Consider the following 24,642-nt stretch of genomic DNA (forward strand, 5'->3'; position numbering starts at 1 on the left):
AAACTCTTTCTAGACAATATTATTCTGCAGCAATTCTTCTAGATGGCAAGGAAATCATCTATTTTTCCCAAGAGACGATTTTTTTTCTCTTTCAAACACACATATTGAAAGAGAGTAAAACAAAGTACATTAATGTATATTTTGTCATTAGAGGAAACATCCAGTTTAAAGTCTTTTTCTTCTGTTTAAGAAAAGTTTGAACCCAAATGTTATTCTAATTTTCTCTACCAATTACACTTGGAAATTTTAGCAGCTAGACAGAACTACTTGCCAAAAAGATCCATTCATTTACCTTAGACAGTGTGTAATCGATGTGTTCTGCTCCACATCAACAGAAAGGTCAAGAAAATCTTCATCTTTGCTACTAACCTGTTGCAAAAAATATACATGTAAAACAGATGCCATACATTTAAATGTTGTTTATATCTTTGAAAATGCTAAAGGATAGAGCAATTTCTATGAAAATAAATTATGTAAAAATTATTAATTTCAATGCTTTTATTTTTTTTTCCAGTTCCTTGTGACTATATTTATTAGTAATCCTACCAATCCTGTTTTCATATAATTTAACTTCTATCTGTTCCACTTATCCAATCCCACTAACCATGGACCAGTGATGACAGCCTATTGTTCACTAAATGATGGTTGATCATCATCCCCTGTATTAGCTGTGATTGGTGCATTACATATGTTCCTTTGTTATGTAACACAGTCTACTTTCTTATTTTATTGGAATTTTGTTGACCCTTTGTATATTATATTACACTATATAATCACAGTTTATTCCTACCTAATTTTTTCCACTATAAAGGATGTAGTGAAGATATTTTCCAAATATGCATCTGTCAAAAAATGTCATATTTAACTGTGTTATTTTTTCTCTCCAGTGAGCATTCAGAAGGCTGGGTTTATATTTCTGGTTGACACAGCTGCATTTCCCCATTGAACATTGTTTCTGGACAATACTTTTGACTAAAAATATTGAAGATCAAAGGTAAAAATGATGAAGTGATAATAATTTGTGAAATCATTTTGATATTGCCAATCTTTTTTTTTAGATGGAACAAGAGAAGAAAAAGTATAATGAATTTTTATTTAAAAAAAATAGGCCCAAGTATTTTCAGAATGACATACTGATTTTTGCTTTGAAAATTATTTTTTACTAAGAGTGTTTAATCTTGAAGGTGAAGTAACATTAACAAAAAAGTCATGCAAATGGATAATCCTTGTAATACTTAACTGAGTCAAAAGGCCGCAGAGTTACTTACTGCACATGAATTCACTCATATTCACAACAATCAATTTTGTTTATAAAATGTTGCATGAACACTCCATATCTTGCCTCCTATGGCTGCATTTCCTTAGAATAACTAAATCAGATGGTGTGACAGTGAAGTTCAAATCAAGAACTTCCGTGAGGGGTTGAATTCATCATTCTGGCAGAAGTCCCTCGTGCTCAGATTTTTGCAATTCTATGGGTGTCAAAGTTTTTGCAATTCTATGGATGTACTACTTTCAGCTCATATTTGTGTTATATCAGAGATCCTCTAAGCTTGGTGAATGCAGCCCATATCAGACCTGAATCCAGAGGAACACCTTTAGCAGGATGAATTTTGTTATTATCAAACATGTATAGAGGCAGAACGCACACCCAATTGAAATGAACAGCAAATCCTCCTTGAGACATGACTTGACCCACAGGGGACAGGAAGCCACAAAATTGGCAGCAGTCAACTGCAGTATAAATATACAGCTAAAATTTGAAAGATAAAGCAAAAAAGATTCAGAGAATATTGTATCTCTGCAGCTGGAACTAGAGTTCTGTCAGACACACTGCGTATCATGAAACAGGTTAAATACTTGAAAAAGTCTTTGGCAAGTATAGTGTTTCATCTGAATAGGTCAAAGAACCTAGGAATTTTGTTTTTGTTATTGATTTCAGCATATCAAATATTTACTGAAAGGAAAGATGAGTGAATTAGAGCTAGAATAATACAGACTAAAATTAAAGGTAGCTGGAAAACAAGATTCAAACTGCATTCTTTGTAAGCGACAATAAGAATCTGCTGGAATCTGAAGGATCCTTCATGGACTACTTATGAATATTTTAGCAAATAAACATCTTTTAATCTGTTTTACTACTTCCAAAAGATTTCAATAATCCAAGAAAAACAAACCGGAAAAGTATCCTAAGTAATATACAGTATTTCTGCCTTCAGAGAAAGCTACAGACAAGCTTTCCTGCAGCAGCAATACCTAGCATTATATTTTGCATAAACCTTGGTCACTTTGCATCACAAGTAGGGAATTGTGCAGTTTTGCTGTTACCTAAGGACACATCCCCACTTCACTACAGTTTGTCTGAGTAAACACTAGATATTGATTTACAATTAGGTCACAACCATTTAAAGAAGCTTGTTAGTTAAAAAAGAATTCTACTCTTTTATTTACTTTTACTGGCTTTTATTACCTGGATTTTTAAAATTGAAATAGATTAAATAATTAATTTTCAATATATCTCTCATGTTTTTACTTGAACAGGCTTGTTCCAAACTTCTTTCAGCACCTTTTTTCACACTGACTATCACTGCCTTTCTTCTCCCCACTCCCCCCCTCTGACCCAAGCTCCTGGAAGAGTCAAATTTTTTTGGAATACAGAGCTACCCTTTATGATTAGAAATATCAGGATATGTTCTTTTACACATCTGGTAGGACCTGGGTAGAGTTTATCTCACCTAACTTCAGCTGTCTAAAGATACTTAACCTCAGCTTGCTGTCTGAAGATACCTTTTCTGAGCACCTTTTCCCATCTTAACACAGCTAATCTAAAGCTGTGTTTTCTTTAGAGTAAGCCCACAGAAGCAGTACTGATCTGAGTAAAACCACAGAGCTCTTAGGCCAGAACAGTTTGCTGGCCCAGTTCACAGCATTGCTGTACCAATATTTGGTACCAACAGCAGCTTGGTAACGCCATGGAGCCAGGATGACCCGTATGCAGCAAAAGCCTGATGCTGCTAAAAACTTCCTGTTTCATGAAGCAGCCTAGACACAGATGGAGAGAATTTCCTGAAGAAGCTTTATAACCTCCACCATCTACAGAAGGTGTTGAGAAAACTGGTTCATCCTTGATGCCTATCAACTTTGCTTTACCAGGCACAGGTTAGGTGAGGTTAATTCCAACCTTTTCAGAAGGTCAGTGTTGCTGTTCTCCCCAAACCAGATTTTTTTCCTGTCTGTGTTACTCTTTCATATAGCAACACCAAAGGGATAATTTTTAAAAAATATTTCTCTTCTCTTTCTGTAGGAGCATGTGATTGAAAACCACAGAAATCAATAACAGACTTGCAATCAGGTTCCCTAACTAAAACTAATTTTTAGTTATACTTCAAACATAAGAGATTCCAAACTGACATCAACTTCTAGAAAATATTAGGGAGATAAAAGAAAACATATAGTTTGTTAATAATGAACTGTCTGTATACTAGTCGCATTTTAAGATTGAATTCACACAAATTCTTCTTGACGTTTCACTTATTCATTGAATATGATGTTAGTATCTTCCCTCAAAGTTACAGTAATAAGGAAGGGTATTGATTCACTAGCAAGAATTTTAACTGTAGAGATATGTATTACGACAGCAAAACCTGACATATGTTAGCCAAGTAATGCTTAGAAAAACAAATTTTTAGAAAAGAATATACTCACTTCAAGAAGTAAATTCTACAGGAATATCCACAACTCTCAGATGTCTGAAAAGATTCATATATTTATATGTATATAAAATGTATCTATCTATTAATGAACAACAACAACAACAACAACAAAAATCTATCCAATGCTTACGGTTTCACAGTTCAAACATCTAGTTTCGTTAGTCAGTGTTCCCTGAAAAATCTCATGCACCCAGGTGAGTTCTTGTTTATTGTTTTCTTCAGCTTCATTCATGTTGCCATTTTTCAGTTTCCCATTTTGCTTTTCCTGCTTCTTCTCCTCCTGCAAAATGTCTGCAATGGTGTTGAGCAGGTAGTTTAAAAACTCATGTGCATCCTGCTGCATGTAGTTGTCAAAGAGATCTGTGAAGAAGAGAGTCAAGATTTGTACAGCATAATATATCTTTTTCTTCAAGAAAGAAAATTTGCTTCCTCCCATGGAGGGGCTGGGAATCGTCTGCTGACAGGAGGTACAGAACAAATCTCCTTTGGCTTTGCTTTCCTTCCACATGCAATTTTTGCTTTGCTTTTTTTTTTTTTTTTTTTTTTTTTTAATTAAACTGCCTTTATCTCAATTCACAGGTTTTTTTAATATTATCTTCTCCCCCTGCCCTGCCTAGTGTTGAGTGAGAGAGAGGCTTGGTGGGCACCTGGCAGTCAGTCAAGGTTAACGCACTTTAAGTAGTAATAATAATAACACCATCTAACAAAGCTCATTTTTTACACACAAGTCTGATGAGCAGAGACTTGTCCTCTTCAATAAATGCTCACAGGAGAAGAAGGAAATATCCCACTGGTGACTTAGTACAGACTTCTCCAGTGAAGGCTTAACTTGGCCACCATGTCGAAGAAAAAAAGAGTCTGTGTTCCCAGAAATGTGTATTTTTATTCCCCTGCTCCTGAAAAAGCTCACATGGATTTCCTCAGAAAATATTGTACAGGACCTTCAGCTTTGTAGTGTCTAGCCTGGACACATAAACAGGTTAATACACACTGAGTCTGGTCCTAATTTAAAAAAGCTGAAAACATAAGATCCAGTCTCTAAAAGTGATCCCGAACGGTGTGGGGGCATTTATCACTAGATGACTGAGAGTTAACTTTGTCACAATTTCAAAAATCTGCTTTGAAATGAACAGTCTGCCCATTTATATGCTGTCACCAGGAAGCAATTTCTTCCAGGTGTTTGACTCGTACTTTGTCTCTTCATTCAAAGCTCCTCTGTTTCTAAGCATACCACCCACACTGATATGAATCTAGGCCAAAATGGAGCTGTGTGGCAGGCTTCTCTGTCTTAAGATGCTCCTCATATCCCATAGAAAGAACTACTACAAGATTAGGCATATGCTGTTGCCAACCTAATGCTCAAAAGGTGTCTGATGCTTCACAGAGTAAGACTGTGTCCACCACTCCTAACAACAAGAGCAGCAGTTGATGTGCAGTTGACGGAACACCCCCCACACATCCAGTTACTTATCCTCCAAAGTGTTCTGGAGTAGCGGTGCTTGTAGCACTCCTATGCCACACAGTTTCTATACTGCCAACTGCCCTCAATGTTTCTATCTGCCACAAAAAGAAGAATTTAAAAATTAGAGCAGAGTGTCACCCTGTTCCCAATCCCGGCTCACTGTACAGTACAGTCTGTCCCACCATGCTGTGAAAACATTATTAATTCATACACTTCGAGGAACATATAAAACCTGGTATGGTTATTTCAAGCATAATATTGTGTACACAGATACTAAAATATTAATATCGAAACCCCACAAAGTACTAAAAGCAATTTACAAATCTAACTTGCACATCTGATTACTATGATCCCATTGCCCAATATTTTTTTATACATTTCTGATCAATGCCTGAATGTCTTAGAGGATTCCAGTTTTACACTTACCGTTCTCTTTTCGTAACCTTGATATGAACTTTTTTGGTGGAATAACTCCAACTTTTTTCTTCTGAGTAGCAATACTGTGGAAAAGATCTGCCAGACAAGTCAAGAGATTTTCTTTCTTTTTCTGTTGGGCCTTGTACGATAATACATTTTCCCGAAATGGCCGGCAAAAATACAATGCCTGCAGCACGGAGTTACAGTAGCAGGTGTTCCCAAACTGCCAAGTAAAATTAAAAACAAGCTTAATCCCTGTGTGTCACAATAAAATTATTTGCTTCATTTAACTTCTGTGTCCCTGTCACAAACCAGCCATTTTTCCATGCAGTTGCTGCAGAAATATATTTCCACACCCACCCCTGACACTTCACAAAAAAAACTAGGGTGTTCTAAATTAACTAGGATACAAAGTAAAGGTTTCCACCTGCAAGAGATATATTTATTGTAGTGGATCTTGTTAAGTTTGTTTTAATATAATAACATACTCTTCCTAGGCTCTATCTTACTGCTCAGTAGTAGAATGACTAATGTTTCAATGGAAGGAATTACTATATCTATATTATTTATATGGGAATAAACAAGTGATTAAACACCCTTCTCACTCATTCTCTCCTTGGTCACATAAAAAAGCTCCTCCTAAGAGTCCCCAATGCAGAATGCTGTATCTAAGCTTGTACATACTTCCATCACTTCCTCCCTGCCATTTCACAGCTAAAATAGACTTTTAACTGTATTGAAGTGTAAGTTCTAATCTCTGGAAATATTCACAGGACAGTAAACTGTTCTCTCTGGGGGTGTATGAATCTGTCTTCAAACATCTGATACAGTTCTGCAACCTAATTTGCCTAAAATTGGAACCTGGGCAGCTTTTTTTTTTTTTTTTTTTCAAAAAAAAGACAATCCTACCTTAGAATAAGATTGATAAGAGTCAGGGAGAGAGGAAACCAAACCAAACCAAACCAAACCAAACAAAGCAAAGTTCAAGTAACATCAGAGCCATAGTTCTGTATATGGTTTACCTACCGAAAACAGTACTTACATTAACCAGTCCAAAGTAGTGTTCATTGATTGGAAACTGCTCTGGGCCAATGTCTTTTTCCAGAGCAGAGGCATTGGTGCCCTATACAAATAAAAATTAAAAAAAAAAAAAAAAAAAAAAGAAAAAAAAAAGAAAAGGAAATTATTTAGAATAATAAGATTCTAAAATAAAATTATGGACAGTATCAAGATGGAAAATCATTTTTTCTTTTAGCTATGATTAGCCAAGTTAACTCTGTCTTACCAATAGGCAAGCACAACAGCCTCATGAGGCAATAAAAATATTTGCAAATCTAGGTAGCAGAGCTGGCCTGGCATGGACCCTCTAGTAATGGCTGATTAGAAGTGAACAGGTCACAACAACAGCTGTTCTTCCCATACCCAATTCCTTCTTAATTTTACTGTGTACATGGACATCTGGATCCCATTACTCACTTGCCTTATAAAGATACCTGTTGATCTTATGCACAAGCCTAAAAGTTATCTTGGCTAACCAGTTCCTAGATGTAAGGCACGTTTTCTAAGCATTACTGAAACTCCTCTGAATCCCTTTTAATTCATCATCAGCCTGTAACAATATTTGGGCTTCATATTGGTACACAGTAACAACATCACAAATGTTAAAAGCAAGTAATATACCTCTCATTTTTTCCTATCTAACATCAAAGGGCACATAAACTCAAGTACTGTTACATCTCCTAGCCTTGGTGTGGCAAGTTATATTCAGCTTATCTTCAATAGCAAAGTTGTTTAGGTAACTGCTGCTCTATGAAGTACAACCATTAATTTTGTATGTTACCTGTAGTTTTGCTATATTAAAATGACCATTTTTAAACAAGTTGAAAGTATTAAGCAAGCAAAGCGGGTTGCTGCCAAATGTGTCATTACTCCTACCCACTCTGTAAGCCTGGCTCCATCCTTTTGAGATCCTCCCGTCAGATATTTATAGACATGGATGAGTTCCCTTCTCAGTGGTCTCTTCTCCAGACAGAACAGGTCCAGCTCCCTCAGCCTTTCCTCATTAAGAGAGATGTTGCAGTCCTCTTATCATCTTTGTTGCCCTCTGCTGGACCTGCTCCAGGAGCTCCACGTCTCTCTTGTCCTGAGGAACCCAGAACTGGACACAGTACTCTAGATGTGGCCTCACTAGGGCCGAGTAGAAGGGCAGGACCTCTCTTGACCTGCTGGTAAGGCTCTTCCTAGTGCATCCCAGGATACCATTGGCCATCTTGGCCACCAAGGCCACTGCTGGCTCATGGACAGGTTGTTGTCCACCAGGACCCCCAGGTTCTTCTTCACAGAGCTGCTTTCCAGCAGGTCAGCCCCCAGCCTGTATTGGTGCATGGGGTTATTCTTCCTCAGGTGCAGGACCCTGCATTTGCCTTTGCTGAATTTCAGACAGTTCTCTGCCCATTTCTCCTACCTGTCAAGGTCCTTCCGAAGGGCTGCACAGCCCTTTGGGGTATTGGCCACTTCTTCCGGCTTTGTGTCATCAGAAAATTTGCTGAGAAGGCATCTGCCTCTTCATCCAAGTCATTGATGGAGAAGTTAAACAATACTGGGCCCAGTATTGAACCCTGGGGGACACCACTAGTGACAGGCCTGTAACTAGACCCTGTGTCACTGATAATAATTCTCTGGGATCTGCTGATCAGCCAGTTCTTAATCCACCTCACTGTCCACTCATCCAGTCCATCCTGAATTTGCCTATGAGGACATCGTGAGAGATTGTGTGAAAAACCTTGCTGACGTTACGGTAGGCATTTGCTCAGACTTCATCAGCTAAAATCTTCAAAGTAACTGGTAATCAGATTCAAAAATTTGATGACACTTACCCATCTTCTCCCCAAGGCCTGATTTGTGTTTCGTTACTCCACCTACCATCAGCACTGCTTGCTATACTAGATTATTATTTCATGGCAACTCATTAAAAGAAGATTATTTTAGTCAACAGAATCAGCAGTGTGAAACTCAGCACAGGTGCACTTTGAGAATTTACAAGGCTTTAAACTAAAACATCTCCTCTAAGTTGGCAGGTTCCAGAAAAGCTCCAAAGATTTTGTATTTCACATCCCTTTCTCAGATCTTTTTCCATTCTTCCCCTTTCTCCCACATACACAGAGCTCATGGCTCGGATCAAGCGCATGTTATTTCCCAGACAATGCCTTTGAGACTGAAGTGCTTTACAAGCACAAGGCTTCATGCAAAGCTTCATAAGGGGCACACTGTCTTTTCTCACCAGACTCTGCTAAGCCTCAGTGAGAAACTTGGAAAAAAGGAATGATCGATACAAAGCAATTATTGGCTACCTTTCAATAGAGATGACAATGTGATAATTATGTAAGTCCCATATGAAGATTAGTTTTATTGCTAGGAAAGTCAACCTTGTTAAAGATGGACAGATTCAGCAAAGCATCCGACATCCCGAAAGGGAGGAAACTGATAAACATTTGCCTATCTGTTATTAGCAGTAATGGCCAGTCTTCGCGAGAGAAGATTTTGGGAAAGGTCATTAACCCTTCCAGCCTGCGCAGTGGAACTTTTAGGTGAGACACAGCGTGCGCTGAACTGAGCCCACCCTTTAGTCCTGAGGTTCATCTGCCGGGGCCGAGCAAAGCTGGAGCTCGTCAGCCTTGGTAGGCAATCCACCTAAGAGAAGGTCACTCTAAATAAACCTACATCCTGGGGACCTCACTGCCACTGTCCAAGCTTTGCTCGGCCCCGGCAGATGAACCTCCGGACTAAAGGGTGGGCTCAGTTCAGCGCACGCTGTGTCTCACCTAAAAAATCCACTGCGCAGGCTGGAAGGGTTAATGACCTTTCCCAAAATCTTCGCTCGCGAAGACTGGCCATTATTATTTATTATTAGCAGTGAAGCAAACAGCCACTGTTACCCTCAAAACCTTGTCTGATAAAAGAAAAACATGACTACAGAAGATTAATGCAACTTTTGAAGAAAACCATCTTCATATTACTACTCATTGTACAGCATTCAGATCAAAGCAAAGGTTTTCTTTGATTACACTTTTAGCATTACAATCAACTTCCCTAACGTAAGAATGAAGTGGGTGTTTTTCCAGTTTCGTAGGAAGTATTCTCCACACTGAAATAAATTCTCCCTCTACAGTTCATGGAAAATGCTATTTCTAAAAGGTAACCTCCAATTCTTTCATAAACTACAGGTTACTATATGTTGTTAGACAAGTAGAATGCAAGTACTCTGCTAATTAGTTGCTCTTACATTACTCATTTGCTTCTCCTCCAAGACCAGGGTATCTTACTTCAGAGGATGCCAGATGGTTTGACAAATCCTTCCTAGCATCCAAATTTCCTCATAAATATTGTGAGAAAGAGCAAGAATCAGGATTTTTCAAAAAAATTATCACTGAAAACCAAAAAAATTCATGATGTGCACTAACTGATCTTCATATAAAAATTCTATATTGCATGGAAATTTCTGAAATACACACTGTTGAAACAACATATGCTTAGTAACAGCTCATCATGCAGCTTTACCTCTCCAAAACCAGGACTTGGCTGTTGCAAATACAAAACAAAGCACTACGTGCCAGTGTCCCAATAAAACAGAGAGGCTAAATTCAATCTTTGGATGACTTAACTTCCTTAGGACTTAATTAGGATTTGTGTCTTTTTATATCAAGGGCAATTTCAGTCTGGTTTATTTTACGTTCTCCAAAAAGATGCTATTAAATTAATAGAAAAAGAAGTCTATGAAAACCAGTAAGAAGCATAGAGAACTAATACTTCAAAGAAGGATATATTTCTTAAAAGGAGAAAAAGATTTAGGCATACTACTTAGTAAACTCAAACCATGTTCCATTCCATATATATTACACGTTTTGCGTATGAAGTGTCCTCAATAAGCAGTTGATATGATGGCAGAAGAAGGAAATTTTCCAATCAAAGTATACCAGAAACTGTATACCCAAATCAGGTTTAAAGTGGAAGAAATACGTTATTACAGATGGGTTAAAGATAATTCAGAATTCAGTTTAAACCTACCACATCAAAAATAGAAAACATATTAGTCTATTGAGGTTAATCAACAGCAAAAATCAACTATGACTATTTAACACGGTTTTAAGCATACTTGTGCTTGTTTCCACTCCCAGCAAGTCATTTTGGTCACTTCTACAGTGAAAACCTGCTCAGACATTTTAATGCAATTCACTCTCTATGCTTTTATAAATGGTTTTGTGCTTCAGCTAGGAGAAATATCCTACCACAGCTGAATCTGCTGTAGTTCCATAAAAATCAGCAAGAGCGACAGTGTGGCCACAGAGCCTGAAATGAGGAGAGGCTGCATAAGTCAATGAAGTGGTATTTGGAGTATATTAAATAAATTCATAATAAAGGAGACTGGCTCCTTCTTAAAAAAATACACTAATGAAGGAAATGCAATGAAGTGACTGTGGTAGCCAGACCTTTTGAGAATGAGAACTAGGTCAATGTGGAAACTCCTACTATGTATTCTGTGGTGCTGGTGAACCTTGATTTCTCAGAAGTTTTACCACTTAATTAGACAATAAGTATTCAGTCCTTATAAAATGGCAAAGACATACAGCTAGAGACATAGCCAAGCATGGGTCAATTCAGGCAAAACCAAGATTTCTACCATAGCACTGCTCCAAAAATATTCTCACCATACGACCTATATTTTTTCCTCTTGTTATTTTGCTGTAGGCCTTCTAAAGGATAAGACTGCCAGTTCTCTTTTCAGTTGAAATTTCTGACAATGTTGCTAAGAGTTCAATTTGCGTGTTGTATCACACGAAACAGATTAAGTAAAAAAACCAACAAACAAAAAAGCCAACCCTGCCATTCCTTTACACATTAGCAGGTAAACAAAATAACAGTTCAGGGGAAAAAAAGACATCAGATTAGATCATTAAATCACATGTAGCAAAGTAGCCTAAATACAATTATTCTACGAAGTGAGAAATGGAATAGAGCTAATATGAAAGATACTGTCATCAGAAGACAGCAAATCAGGCTAGACATTGTACTGTGACAGAGCTATAAAAAATTGCACTAACTTTCTATAAATATACACATGTTTAATTTAAAGTAAATGAATGCAGTAAAGAAATTAGGACTTCTTATAAGCCACCTATTAAATGGGTATCACTACATAAACAGAAACACAGTAAGAATAAACTTCAAAGAATAAAAGACAAAAGAAAAAATAAGAGGAAATATCTTGTTCACAAGAAAATCTAAAAAATATAAGGAAAAAACCATAAAAAGTTGAATCATGAAAACAGAAAAACAAATATATAAAGAACAAGAGACCAATAAAGAAAGATGGCTGGTCCATGACAAAGGGTTTTGGATCATATACAGCTATGAAGTAGATTTTTTTTTCTTAGTATTCAGGGAAAGTGAGAGCAACATGCTAGAAATAGAGCTGTTTCCTGAAGGGAGAGACTTTAGACAAACTAATGGTGGTGTTTAGGCTGGTAGAGGAGAAATTAAAGTAAAAATAGAAATGGCTTCAGGGCTAGGCAGCCTGAGTTTCAGGATTTTGGAAGGCACAACATTATGGGAGGAAAGGGAAAAAGAAGATGTGAAAGGCCTCATGGCCAACAAATGGCAGCGATGGATAACTCAAAAGAGAGGAAGCAACTCTAAATAAAATCCCAAATTAGCTCCCAGAAGCAACACAAAGAAAGAAGAGTAAGGGAAGAGCAAGCAATATCACAGCATGCAGCATACATGCAGCTGCTTTCAATAGACACGACTTGTCCCCAGTTCTGGACTTTGGCTATCCTCGGGGACAACCTCAGCTTTCAGAGGGATATGTGAGTAACAGAAATAGCTAAACCAGCCTTCTTACGAACTCACTGATATTAGATACCAAACCTGAAATTTTTCTGTATTTTTTAAAGTGTACATCCTACAAGATGGTTGAATTTAACCAGATTAGCTCTCTTTTTGTTCTGTGAAAGAAAGTTTTATTGTTCCTCCAGCAAAGCTATTTTGGGTCTTTGTTGCCACAAGGGAGAAGAGGAAAGAGAGAAAACTTATAGGACTTCATAGCTGAAAAACCACTGTGTATTCATAATTTTGTAGGAAAAATGATTCAAGAAAACGTATCTAAATCAATAATTTTTGTGCATTTCTTCCAAAGAGTTTTATTATCATTAGGCAAATTATAAGAGCTTGAAAAGAGATGTCTAATCTGCTGGTTTTTGTTGTTTGGTTTTTTTTTTTTTCTGGATGCACTAAACTATCTCTAAACACAGATATAAGTGTCATATATACCACAAATAAATTCAGCTATTAACTGTGTGGTTACTAAGAAACATATAAAACCTGACAGCCTTGAAATCCTGAACAACTTAAAATCTTGAACAAAGTGTTTAAGGTACTCAGTCTTACATAGCTTATAAAACAAGTAATTTTTTAAAAACATTGACCGTTAAAGTTTCCAGGATTATGCAACTTTTACCAAACTCAATATTCTCTCATGAGTCTGTCTGCATTCCCAGCTTAATTGGTTTTGGATTAGCAGCACTCAGGCTTTTGCTGGAACAAGTAGCAAAACCATTGGTTTTGGCCAATTTCCTTCTTCAGAACACATAACCTCAGGATGGCCTCACCAGTCAAAAAGAGACTGAGGTTTGCTTACAGGCTATAATTTCTTCAATAACATTTTTTCTGGGTCACCTAGACTGTATATGTGGTGCCTCAGAGCATTCCAAAAGCAAAGCACCTTCTAGACTTAATCACAGCTGCACCAGCTGGAATACTTTTTGATAACCCTGAGACAGAAGTAAGAATATCTTAATTAAATCTCCATAGAACATGAGTTATGAGGGCTGCAGTTATGTTGCAGAACAGGTTTAGAATTCAAAATTATCTTTTGGCAAAAAATTATCTTTTGGCAAATAAAGAGCTGAGACAAATGCAAGATTCTGCATATGAAGAGAAGAATCACCTATACATGCACAGAATGGGAAACAGCTGACTAAGGTAGTAGTCAGCTGAAAAAAAAAAGTCTGAGTGTAGTATAAGATGAATAAGCCACAGCTATGCAGTGTTTTTAAAAAAAATCCCCCAAACCACCACAACAAATATTGACAACATAATGAAATTCTTAGATGGGAGTCTACAGAGGGAGTTCACAAAGTTTCTAAAGTAACTTTCCTGTTTAACTTGTCACTGGTAAGACTTCAGACAGAATCTAAATCCAGGCTTGGTTTAAAGGAAGACAAAAATAACTGGAAAGAAAAAAGGCAGTCAAAATTTAAAACTCAACTCTAGAGAAAAGTGCCATATAAAGAAGGGTTGAATAGGGTTTAGTTGCATAAGACAGAAGAGGCTGAGGCAGGGCCTGACAAAGGTTTTCAGATCATATACAGCTATGAACTAGATTTACTAGATTAGTCTACAGTTTGTTACAGAAGGCAGCTAATCTCTTCTTGATCTCAACGGTGGACAGGATGAGAAGTACTTAGCTCAAATTACTATAATGTAGATTCTGGTAAGACATTAGGAAACATGATGTAATCACCATCACTGGAATCTCCAAGTTTGACTGTTGTACATCAGAAGCAACACAGGTTTATCAAATGGAATTCCAATGGACAGCTGGAGACTTTATTGTCCTAGGAGAGTTTAGATGCACCTCTTACTAGGTCATCAATTGTGAAATCAAAAAATCAAATAACTGCAACACACAATATCCAGTAATGGCTGGTTTGAAACTCTCAGCACAACAGCCTTCTCTGCAAAGGCTGAGCAAATCCAAGAACATGCTTACAATGCAGGCCTGATGGTGGAGATACAAGCTCATTTCTTCCCCAGAAGCATTAATATGCTGTGATGTTGAGTACATAATGTACATAAAATGTGTATAAGTGTATCTACCAAACAGCCAGCTAAGGACATTTTCTGAGGCTAAAGGAAGATCAGCAGAAGAAACTTTCCTGACTGCTTCTCTGATTGGCAGTGACTAACTGTCCTGGGTTACACAAAAAGTCTTTTCTCTCCAAATAAGCTTCTTTGGCTTTTTGGTGGTTCTCTAAAGAGACTGAACTGCTAGTGATTAATGACTCAGACATGTGACCACCTGCAGTGCCTGCCCAAGAGATTGGACTATTGGTGCTCATGGCTCAATCCACAGTGTGCTTTGCTAACAATGTGCAAGTTGGCCACCCAGGCCAGGGGCTGAAGGCATGCACATCCAACACCTCAGGGTATAAGCTGCATGTTGAAGAAGGTAAGGTAAGGAAAGAGGCAAATCCTGTGAGGTGGGGTACTGTTTCTTTTTCTTTACATGGATGACTCAGCTGTGGTAACTTCCTGGAAGATTCAGCCTGAAGGTTTTCCTCTCTTGTTCATGAGCCATAATGGACTCAGCTGCACTGATGTTAGAGACAGGTGCAACATCTTAGAAGACTCACAAAGTATCCTGTTACTCCCAGTGTTACATCATCCAGTGTAAAACTCCCTGCCCCAGGGGAGGTATCAGAGGCATTCCCATGTTCCATGTTCCATGTTCCTGAGCATATATAACTCTGGGCTTCAGGGCTTCCCTCATCATCTGGGGCTTACACCACCACCTCGACTGATCTGGACTGTGGCCACCGCTTTGACCAATGAACATTGAAATTGCAACAACCAAGTCTCATCACTGGATCCAGTGGACGTCTTGTGGGTCCTTCCAATCACCCGGGGGTCTGCAGTCCTGCTTCAGCTGCCCGTACCAGCACCGCAGCCTCACTCCAGGGCCACACAAGCATCTGCCATTTCCTGCCAGCACTGACTCTCCAACCTTTCCTGCCAAATTTTCTGAGTGTGGGGGAGGAAAATCACTTGGAAGGGCAGCCATCTTGTCTCTGTCCTGTGGCCAGGTGTGTTTTCTCTGGGTGGGGGAGGCCGGCTGCCATTTTGATTTGGTCCAGTGGGCAGAGCTTGGAAAGTTTCTCCTCACCGTTTGGTTTAACCCACTTTTATCAGTATAGTTATCAGCATTCTTCTTGGTAAAGAGTTATTTTTTTCACTTACATCTGGGCATATTTGGTCTCTCCATATATATTGGAGAAAACAGGGGTATTGAATTCAAGGGAGGAGACTTCTGTATGAGGTCTCTGCCCCTCCAAATTGTCTCAAACTGAGTCATACTCCAGACAGTGACTCTTCATATCCATCAGAACCTCACCTCCTGCATGGCATTTGCCCACCACACACAGTTAATCAAGGTCCAGAGTCTGCTTTTAATCTGATCTCTTCCACAATTCAGACTCATTCAGCCTTACTTGCCGCTGTTAAAGTCGGGATGGGCAGAGTGACATAGAATCTTCTTCCAAAGCAGGGACAGGATTACAAGAAGGCTGTAATCACTTTATTGTAACAGGTTGCAAACATTTATACTTTTCCCATATCACACATGTCAACTTTCCATTGCTGCCTTCCATGTAAACATACATCAGGTTATACACATGTCATCCTGCTATTGGTACTTTCATGTATACACACACCAGGATTGGTTGCAAACTAGAAAACATAGCTTTTGTCGAGTCATCCTGACTCGCAGAAAGTACAGGAAGTCCATTTCTGTCTTCCATCTTCTTCCTGTCTGAAAGTTGCCCACATTCTTCTGCATGCTGTGTTGTCCTCCTTTCAGGGGTATACTGTAATCTGGTTTATGTCCACTGCTTCGTCGATAAATGCCGGGCTGCTGACAGGCTTGCTGTCAACCCCGACACTTACTGAGCTGTAATTAAGAGGTTCCTTTATTCAGATATTTAGCATAACCTCTGGTTTACTCTTCATTCAGCAACATGAAGCCAAAGACTACATGCATCTAAAAGAAACACATTGTAAAGCACACATTGTATTAATGAACTGCCCTTCTGTGCTTGTCTTATAAACAGCTAGTAAGTGTGTAATAACCACTTTAATCATAACAAAGGTATTCATGGAAGACAAGCTCAGCCGCTATTCCAGGTTATCCATTGAAAATGATGTATTTGCATGTTTCTCATTTTGCACATCCGACTCTATCCAATGAAAAAACATCTTTTGTGGATATCTGTTTAACTTTTGATGGAATGCATATTTTCTGCTTGTCAGTCTAGTACCTGTTTGTCAGCCATACTCTCAAGTTTCTCATTACTTCAGAAAGGTATTACAATAATTAGACTTCATATTCTCTGTACTTTTCATATTTTTTCTATATTTTATATGTATGTCATACTGAAATTGTGCAGTCTTGAGACTGCTTCTAACATTACTTTGCCTGAACTCTTTGTAACTAATTTTTTTACAGATTTAGCAGATTGGTTTTCCTTTATCAATCTAAATATGCCTTCAGATAGCTGTTTTACTGTCTTGTCATGTATTATTTTGCCTTTATCTCTGTTTATGAGAAGATGTAAAAAAATGAAGAAATACACACTGCAGATTGTTCAAATTAATAAATCCAGTTGAAAGTCAAAGTGATCAATTCTATAACCCAATACCATTCTTATTATATGAAGCAGAATGTTACTATTTTCACAGCATTAAAATTGTAAATTTTTTTATGTCAAGCATTTTCCAAATCCATGTCTGTAGACTTGAGTCTTCATTCTGCCAGTGCTCTATATTTAAACAAACTCTGCAATGAGTTTCTAAAATTGTGCTATTAAAAACAAACAAACAAAAAAATCCAACATTTATTCTTATTTGTTTCCAGAATACAGGGACTACTGGGCTTCTCAGATGATACCTTGAATCAAAAGCAATCTGAATGTGTTCAGAATAACCCATTTATTAAATTGACAGAACAGTTTGAAGTGCAGATTGGATTATTTGAAATACTCTTACAAAATTATGAAAGGAGGGGTTAATACCTGTTCTCAACTGAATTCTAAAAGAGAAAAATATGGTTCACAGAGCTTGTTAGCCAGATCTGTAAAAATATATGTCAATACATTCTGAAATGATTAGATGTCCTTCACTGTATGTAACAATAAGATCCCTAGGCCACAGTTGCAGCATGAGCTTAACTCAGAACTCAAGGCTGTACCTAAAGCTCATCAACAGAGAAACATACTGCAGAGTATTTCAGTAAGAAACAGCCTTAAAATGCCAGCATGCCTATCCACCTTTGAACCAGCATTTTATAGTGGAGTTGTCTGGTTACATCACAGAAACAATAACCAAAGAGGATTACAGCATTGTAGGGGCTAAATCACATCCTTATTTGGTGTCTTCAAGCGTTACATGGCACTGGACGTTGGTGTTCCCTCAGATAGGGTTTCTCCAGTGTATCTTATGCTTCTTCCATCTATTGTACCTACCCTACATAAAAGGTGACAATTGCCTATTGTATACATCCCTCTGGTGAACATGGTGTGCAGACAGAGTGAAGAAGCTTTTACAGTGTCTGAAAGGCAGGTAAAAATGAACATCTTGGAGACTAGACCTCCCTTTTCAATGAGCATGGCCACCATGCCCACACAGAGTCCCACCGATTCCTTCAGGCACAGTTGCCTACATCCCCTCCAACCCCAGAACAAGTTTTACCTCTTACGTCTCATTAGGCAAATCAGTGCATAATAACTAGTACTATTGTTATTATTAAAATTCAGGGAATAAAATTGGTAAAAGCCAATAGAGGAATTTTGTTTAATTCTAGAAAGTTGTGCACTTAAATATTTACTACAAGTAAATGCGCTAAGTGGAAATTTGCCCAAAATATTTTTTCCTTCTTGGTTAGCTCCTACTGTGTCTGTCTCAGCATATGAGAGCTTATCCAGTGAATATATAGTACTAAATCTCTTTTGCAAGGAAGTTAAATACCGTCCTTGGCTTCCTTGCTCCACTACACCTGTTTTGATCCTTCCTGAAAAGACTAACCATCTCTACCGTCTTCAGGAGATCAAAATTGCAACCCAAGATACCAAACATCAGGCAGTCAATTAAATAGCAAATGTGTATCTTAAAATGTTGACTAGACAGGTTCTCTTGAGCTAAATTAGTAATTAATTCAGCCAAAATTCAGCTATTTTTTCCCTTAGGACACAAAAGCACTTGGACAAACACACAAGAAGCTCTGTCAAAAGGACTACCATTGAAAACATAATCTATGTTGCATTCAGAGAGGGACAAGTATTTCAGGACCAATTGCTCCCTCTGTCTCTCTTTCCATACTTTCCCCCACCCAATCAGAAAATCAACCAGGCATCATCTTTTTTTTTTTTTTTGCAAAAATTAAGAAAAAAAATCTCTGTGAACACTCTCAAGTGGAATGGGAATGAGAAAAGATAAAGAAGACCTTGACACTTTTTTTCATTATTAAGTTCAATGAGGTTAAAAAACTTACAAACATACTAACAAGCAGCATTATATACAAAAATATATAATATTACATACATATTTTAATTTTATATATATATTATATATATTATATTACCTAAGAATTATACAGCCATTTCTTAGTCCACAAACTGTAATAGCTCAGTTTTTCAAGTACTATATTATAGTGCAGCAACGAGGTCTGGGAATTAAAATCTTTGTATGGTAGATTTCCACAGATGCCCTAAATCAAACTAGCACTGCAAATATTCAGGTTTTATACGGGCAAAAGGTTTAGTTTTATACCTCTAGCCTTCTGGAAGGTGATTGTAGCTCCTCCTACAAACCACTAAGCTCAAGTCCACCACCCGACCCAAGTGGACACATTTTTGGACAAGCCATAATGCAGTGTTGTCAATACTTCCATGAATTTCTATTTCTCTTACAGCCCCGAATTTCTGTAGCTGTCTGAAAAATCTCCACTTTTTGCCTAAAAGAACTTCCAATCCCTCTGGGTTATCCAGAATAGACTAAATGTGACCAACACAACATAGCATCTTTAAAAGCTAAGTACACAGACCCAAAGGAATATGTAGCCTAAAAACATCATTATCATTAGAATAACTTCACCTTCTGTCACAGTACCACGAGCTAGAATTGCCTTGAAGTATGGGTTCTTGTATGCCTTTTCTGCCTGAGGCTCTCATTCTTCCCTTCAGTCTCTCCATTTCTCAGATGCTACTTTTGCAAGATATACTGGCAGTGACAGCTGAGCAGCACACCATTAGAACAACCTCATCAGTTTTGCTATGAATCTGTTCAGTCTTTGAGAGAAGCATACTGCATACAAGTGCATCTGTCTGAAGCACATGAAAAAAACATGGAGTTCCTAGTACTTTATGCCAATGTTAATGTCTTACAACCACCTATGAGTCTCCAGCTCCCCTTCATGTGGTGCTCTTTTATACAGTTTGCAGGGCATCACATTGACCATTAATCAGCAGTAAAAACTGGAGCCTGCCTCAGAAGGAAGGTAAGTGTGCCCAGGTTTTCTCCTCAGTCCTGTACTGTTTCCTAAACCTCTCTTTTCAGTGTCCTCGCCCATTGGACTGGTAATCATTAAGAACAACGAAAAGTTCAAAAAACTACTTACTGTTGGTGAAGAAAGATGAGAATCCAGATTATTTTACCCCAAATCTGGATGTTGTATTAATTTTTTTTTAACCCCAGAACCAACTCTTCCTGTCTGCATTTCAGAGCAGGCATTTCAAAGGGAGGACTGAGGCTTAAGTCAAAACTATGCATGGGATGTCCCAGGCATCTGGTTAGAAATGAAAGAGCAAGCCCATTTAAGTGGAAGTGTGGACACTTGGGAGGGGGAGCAGGCTTACAATCTGCACTCCCTCCCCCAGACCACTGCTGCTGACCCCGCAGGAGCCAGGCCTCTGGGGCTGTGCCTGTTGCCTTACCCTAGAGGTAGGCTCCATTCTCCAGGGCAGATGAATGCTATGTGTGGCATCACCAGCACAAGGCATGCTGGGGCACCACATGGAGGGAAGCTGGCAACTGCGTGTAGCTGCTCTTGAAGAACCTGGAAATAAGGGGGAAAAATACAGACTAAAACAAAAAAATGTACAGAAACAGGCTTCTCTTCTGTTTGCATTGGGGTGCTCGCACACAACCAGTTTTTTCGTGAGTTTGCTACTGTTTTACTGTAGTAATAAACCTTTAACAAAGTTTGAGCTCCTCCACTTCCCATCAAGAATTTTCAAAAACCTAAACCCAACCAGATGCTCAAAGTTTGTTAGGATTAAAATGAAACCCAAGCACAGTGCAGAAAGCATCCTTTCAAGGGATGGAAAGTACAAAAGTCTGAACATAACAAACAAAAATGTTAATGTTTCCTTATTCTTTCCTAATTGCCTAGTCTGCTTTAGAGAAAGCTAAGTGATTGAAGAGTACTTAACAAACAGCAGTCCTCTTTGAGTGGCATGCAGTGCAAGTTAAACCCTGTCAGCTCTTAAGCTAAGACTTTCTAGAATAGATCCAGAGCATTTGGATCCAAAGGGGTGTTATTCGTTTTTTGTGTAACCTGGGGAGCTCTCACCCATGAGACCATAGGGTGCCTGCCTGAGAGTGTTAAACGGGGTCGCTGATTTAATGTGGATTCCCAACCGAACTTGGGTCCTTTCGCAGGATTATTAAGGCAGGAGGAAAGGCAGGAGGAAGTGCAGGAGAAGAGAGGGTGGGCCATAGCTCCGTCTGCAACGCATCCCGCTCCAGGCGACCCCGCACCGGCTCTGCATCTCCGTCCCTCCCCGGCCCACGCCCGGGCTTGCGCCGGGAAAAGTCCTCTGGACATCGTCACTCTCCATCGGCCAACTCCACCCCAGGCACGTCCCGGCGCAGCCTGTCCGGCTCCCCCGCCACGGGGGCAAGGGACAGGGTCCCTCCGTTTGGCTGCGCTCCTGGGGCAGTCGCCCTCGGTCAGCCCCCTCGGGGCTGCCGTGCCGCCCGGCCCCCGCCAGCACTCACCATATTACAGATGGAGGCGATGTTTCTGACAGTCATTAGTCTAAAGGTTGCAGCGATCCCACACCGCCATCTTTATAAGGTGAAAACAGCCCCGCTCATGGTGGGAAGAGCGCAGGAAGGGATAGGGGGCGGCGGCGGCTCCTGCTCCGGGGCTGGGTAAAACCAAGAGGAGGGGACTGCACAGGCACCCTTTGTGCCCGCAGAGCAGTGAGAAGGACGGACCTTCCCGGCCTCCCTCCCCCGGGCGGGTCACCGGGAGCTTCAGCAACGCGGGGAGAGCGGCCGCATGTCCGCTCCTTCCGCCTCTGCCTCTCGCACGGTCCGCAGGGCCCCGGGCTCCCGCTGGAGCGCTCAGCCGCGTCTCTGCGCCAGCCGGCACCGCGCTAATCTCTCCCTTCCTCCTCCTCCTCCTCTTTCTCCCCTCCTGGCGGCCGCCGCTGCCGCTCGCCGCTCCATCGCAGCGCCGCGCCCGCGGATCCGCTCTGACAGCGCCGGGGAAGGAAGGGAAGGGAAGGGAAGGTCAGAGGCAGTGCCCGGCGCGGGGCACCCCCGGCGGGGCGGCCGCCGCCGCAGCCAATGTGCTGCGGGGCCGAGGGGGCGCGGGGGGGGCTGCGCCTGCCGCCCCTCCGCACGGGCGCTCCGAGGGGCTCCTGGTGCCTCAGTCGCCGGGCCTGGAATGGCCACGAGGCTGCAAAACTCGGGCCTCAATGCGTACAAAATAATACCTGCAGGTAGTAGGGCGAAGGACAGGAAGGCAGAGTGCAGGCTGGAGGACATGAATGTGTGGCAGTGACGACAGCATTGTGCTTTGGGACATGCTCTCTCCACCTGATTAGAGTTACACAGGAGCCCAAGCACTTGCAAACCCCAGAACAGTAGGCTGGAATGTAATTTACTGCCCACAGTTGTTGCTTTGTATTGCCATTCATGCAGATAACATTTATCTTCACAAATGCTGCTTTGGGACCGTGTCCACACCACATGTCCTAGTGCTCACTCACAAGTTCACAACATATGGCACCGTTAATGCAATAATCTCAGTTTCCCTTCAAACACAAGCAAGTCGAGGTCCACGTCTTTCTCCAAGGTAGAGCAGTATGAATGTATTAAGTTTACACACAGGATAATAGGCACAAGGTTGTGAAATAGCTAACTTGAGGTCACACAGTAAATCTCTGAGAGAAGCAAGAACGGAGTTCAGCTAGGGGAATCCTCATCTTAGAATTCCCCTTTTCCTTAGCAATTATTGCTGTTTTCAGCAGAAGCTTAAGGCCTGTTTATTGTTCCTCTGCTATGCTGAGGTAATCACTCAGGAAGAGAGAGAACTGCTAATGTTTCTACAGGCATCTCTGCTCTTAACAACACCTGAAGTATGGCATGCTTATGCTTGGCTATACTTTTTACTACATGATGAATATAATAACTTCAGCTTATAAGAGCTTTGCATCACAGGCTTTATTTACAGGAAACCTTCTGGAGTCAGTAATTTTATTTTTATTTCAAGAGCAGGTCTTACTAATTAGAAGATTGCTAATAAAAATCTGGCATCAGCAGTAGCATCTAAAGATAAATTCCTGCCCTAGAATAACTTTAGGTAAGTGGCCCCAATCCAGCTCCTTGTAGACAAGTGCCTACTTTATAGAAATGGTATCAAACTTGGCATTAGTTGGTCTCCCGTTGACAGCTTCAGCAAAGAAACCCAAAATGCAGTCAGTTGTCATGGAGAGAGAACTTTCTTTCCTCAGTAAGTTGGATTAGTTACATTAAATCACTACAGACATTTGAAATAGAGAATGGAGAAAGATTTTCAGACTTAATAGAGTGAAGTCATCAGGACCACTAAACTGTTACATAAATCCACAAATCACTACACAAAAGAGCCATCAAATAACATAACACTGAGAAAAAAGCCAATCTTTGGTATAATCTGTTAAATTCATAATTTTACATTATATGTGTGTTTGATCCCAAGTGTTTAATTTGCTTAAAGTCGGAGGGTTGGATTACATGTAATATGACAGGTTTTCTCAGCACAGCTGTGGGAAATGGGAGTTAAGCTGAAGTGTCACTTCAGGACTGGTCACCTTTGGCCTCAGTTCTGAAGGAGTCAAGGCTTGACCAGTCTCCAGTGCATTTCTAAATAACCTGCAGAGATTGGACAGTACTGCACTGTACCTGGTTTTTAAACTGTGATTCCTTTTATTTCTGAAGCCTAATCATGTATTCTTTGCTGCAGCCAATTTATTCCAATTTACTGTAGAGAATCACACTTGCTCTCAGTGGAAAGTTATAGAGCAAATGAATGGGTTCGAAAGGTGATTAAAAATTTAAATGAAACAAAGTGCAGTGTCTAATAAAGCCATTTGTGTCACATATATTTAAAGGTCAAGGATATTATTTCCATAATACGAACACGAGAGAAATCATGAGAAGAAAAAAAAAGTAAGCTAAAGGTGATATTCTTATAATTCTGCTTTCTGACTGATGCCAATTACTTGACTTCAGACTAAATTTTCAGGTCGTTTCTGTTTGTTAAAGCTTTTTTTTTTTTTTAACATGAAATTAAACTGCTACTAGTTAAGCACTTATTGGTTGTTGAAGGAAATATTTGTAAACACACACATCATTCTGTGAAGAATTCAGTATTGTTTTCCTTAATGCTAATATAAATACTTTAATTTAAAGGGGGACACATTTAATGTCTTATTTCTTAGGATTAATAATAAAAATAGGAAATAATATATGAGTGTTTATGTGTCAGTTTGACAAGAGTTTGGGACTGTCTTTTTTGTTCTTCAGTCACAAATCAAACCAGGAAAGAAGAAAGAAACATTCAGGCTTGAAATGGACTGGTGTGTGTTTTTGTTTTCTTCTGCTGTTGTAATTTCCAAAACTAGAAACTTTATTTCTGTAGCTTTTTGAAGATAAAAAAAGTGCTAAGCAATGCAACAAATGGTACTTACAAATGTTATAGGAACTGCATGAATAAAGAACAGTGCACAATTGTTTCCACTTTAAAGCATTGCACTGTATCTTCATAACAAACAACTAACCCTGTGTTTCTTCTGAGTGTTAGACAAAGAGAAGGAAAACAAAGGACTATTTATAACCTAAGAGTGGTTATATAATTTCTGTTGAAAGGTAAAAAAAAATTCTCCTGCATTT

General features: G+C 39.4%; 1 protein-coding gene across 2 annotated transcripts in view; it reads right to left on the reverse strand.

Moving 5' to 3' along the window:
* USP46 (ubiquitin specific peptidase 46) overlaps positions 1–21,949 on the reverse strand; it is a 36,409-nt gene extending 14,460 nt beyond the window's left edge. Inside the window, exons 1-6 of one of the 2 annotated variants that reach the window (XM_027735940.2) lie at positions 21,478–21,949; positions 20,412–20,533; positions 6,635–6,715; positions 5,602–5,815; positions 3,844–4,073; positions 293–369 (exon numbers count right to left, since the gene is read on the reverse strand). In XM_027735940.2, the coding sequence (XP_027591741.1) occupies positions 293–369; positions 3,844–4,073; positions 5,602–5,815; positions 6,635–6,715; positions 20,412–20,492 (683 nt within the window). In that variant the 5' untranslated portion in view covers positions 20,493–20,533; positions 21,478–21,949. The remainder of the gene's footprint in view (positions 1–292; positions 370–3,843; positions 4,074–5,601; positions 5,816–6,634; positions 6,716–20,411; positions 20,534–21,477) is intronic. The other variant, XM_027735941.2, reaches the window with a different exon arrangement.
* Positions 21,950–24,642: the final 2,693 nt, after the last annotated feature.

This window comes from Pipra filicauda, unplaced genomic scaffold (assembly GCF_003945595.2).
Source record: "Pipra filicauda isolate LSUMZ 115617 unplaced genomic scaffold, ASM394559v2 scaffold116_size3395265_pilon, whole genome shotgun sequence".
Classification (NCBI taxonomy): domain Eukaryota; kingdom Metazoa; phylum Chordata; class Aves; order Passeriformes; family Pipridae; genus Pipra; species Pipra filicauda.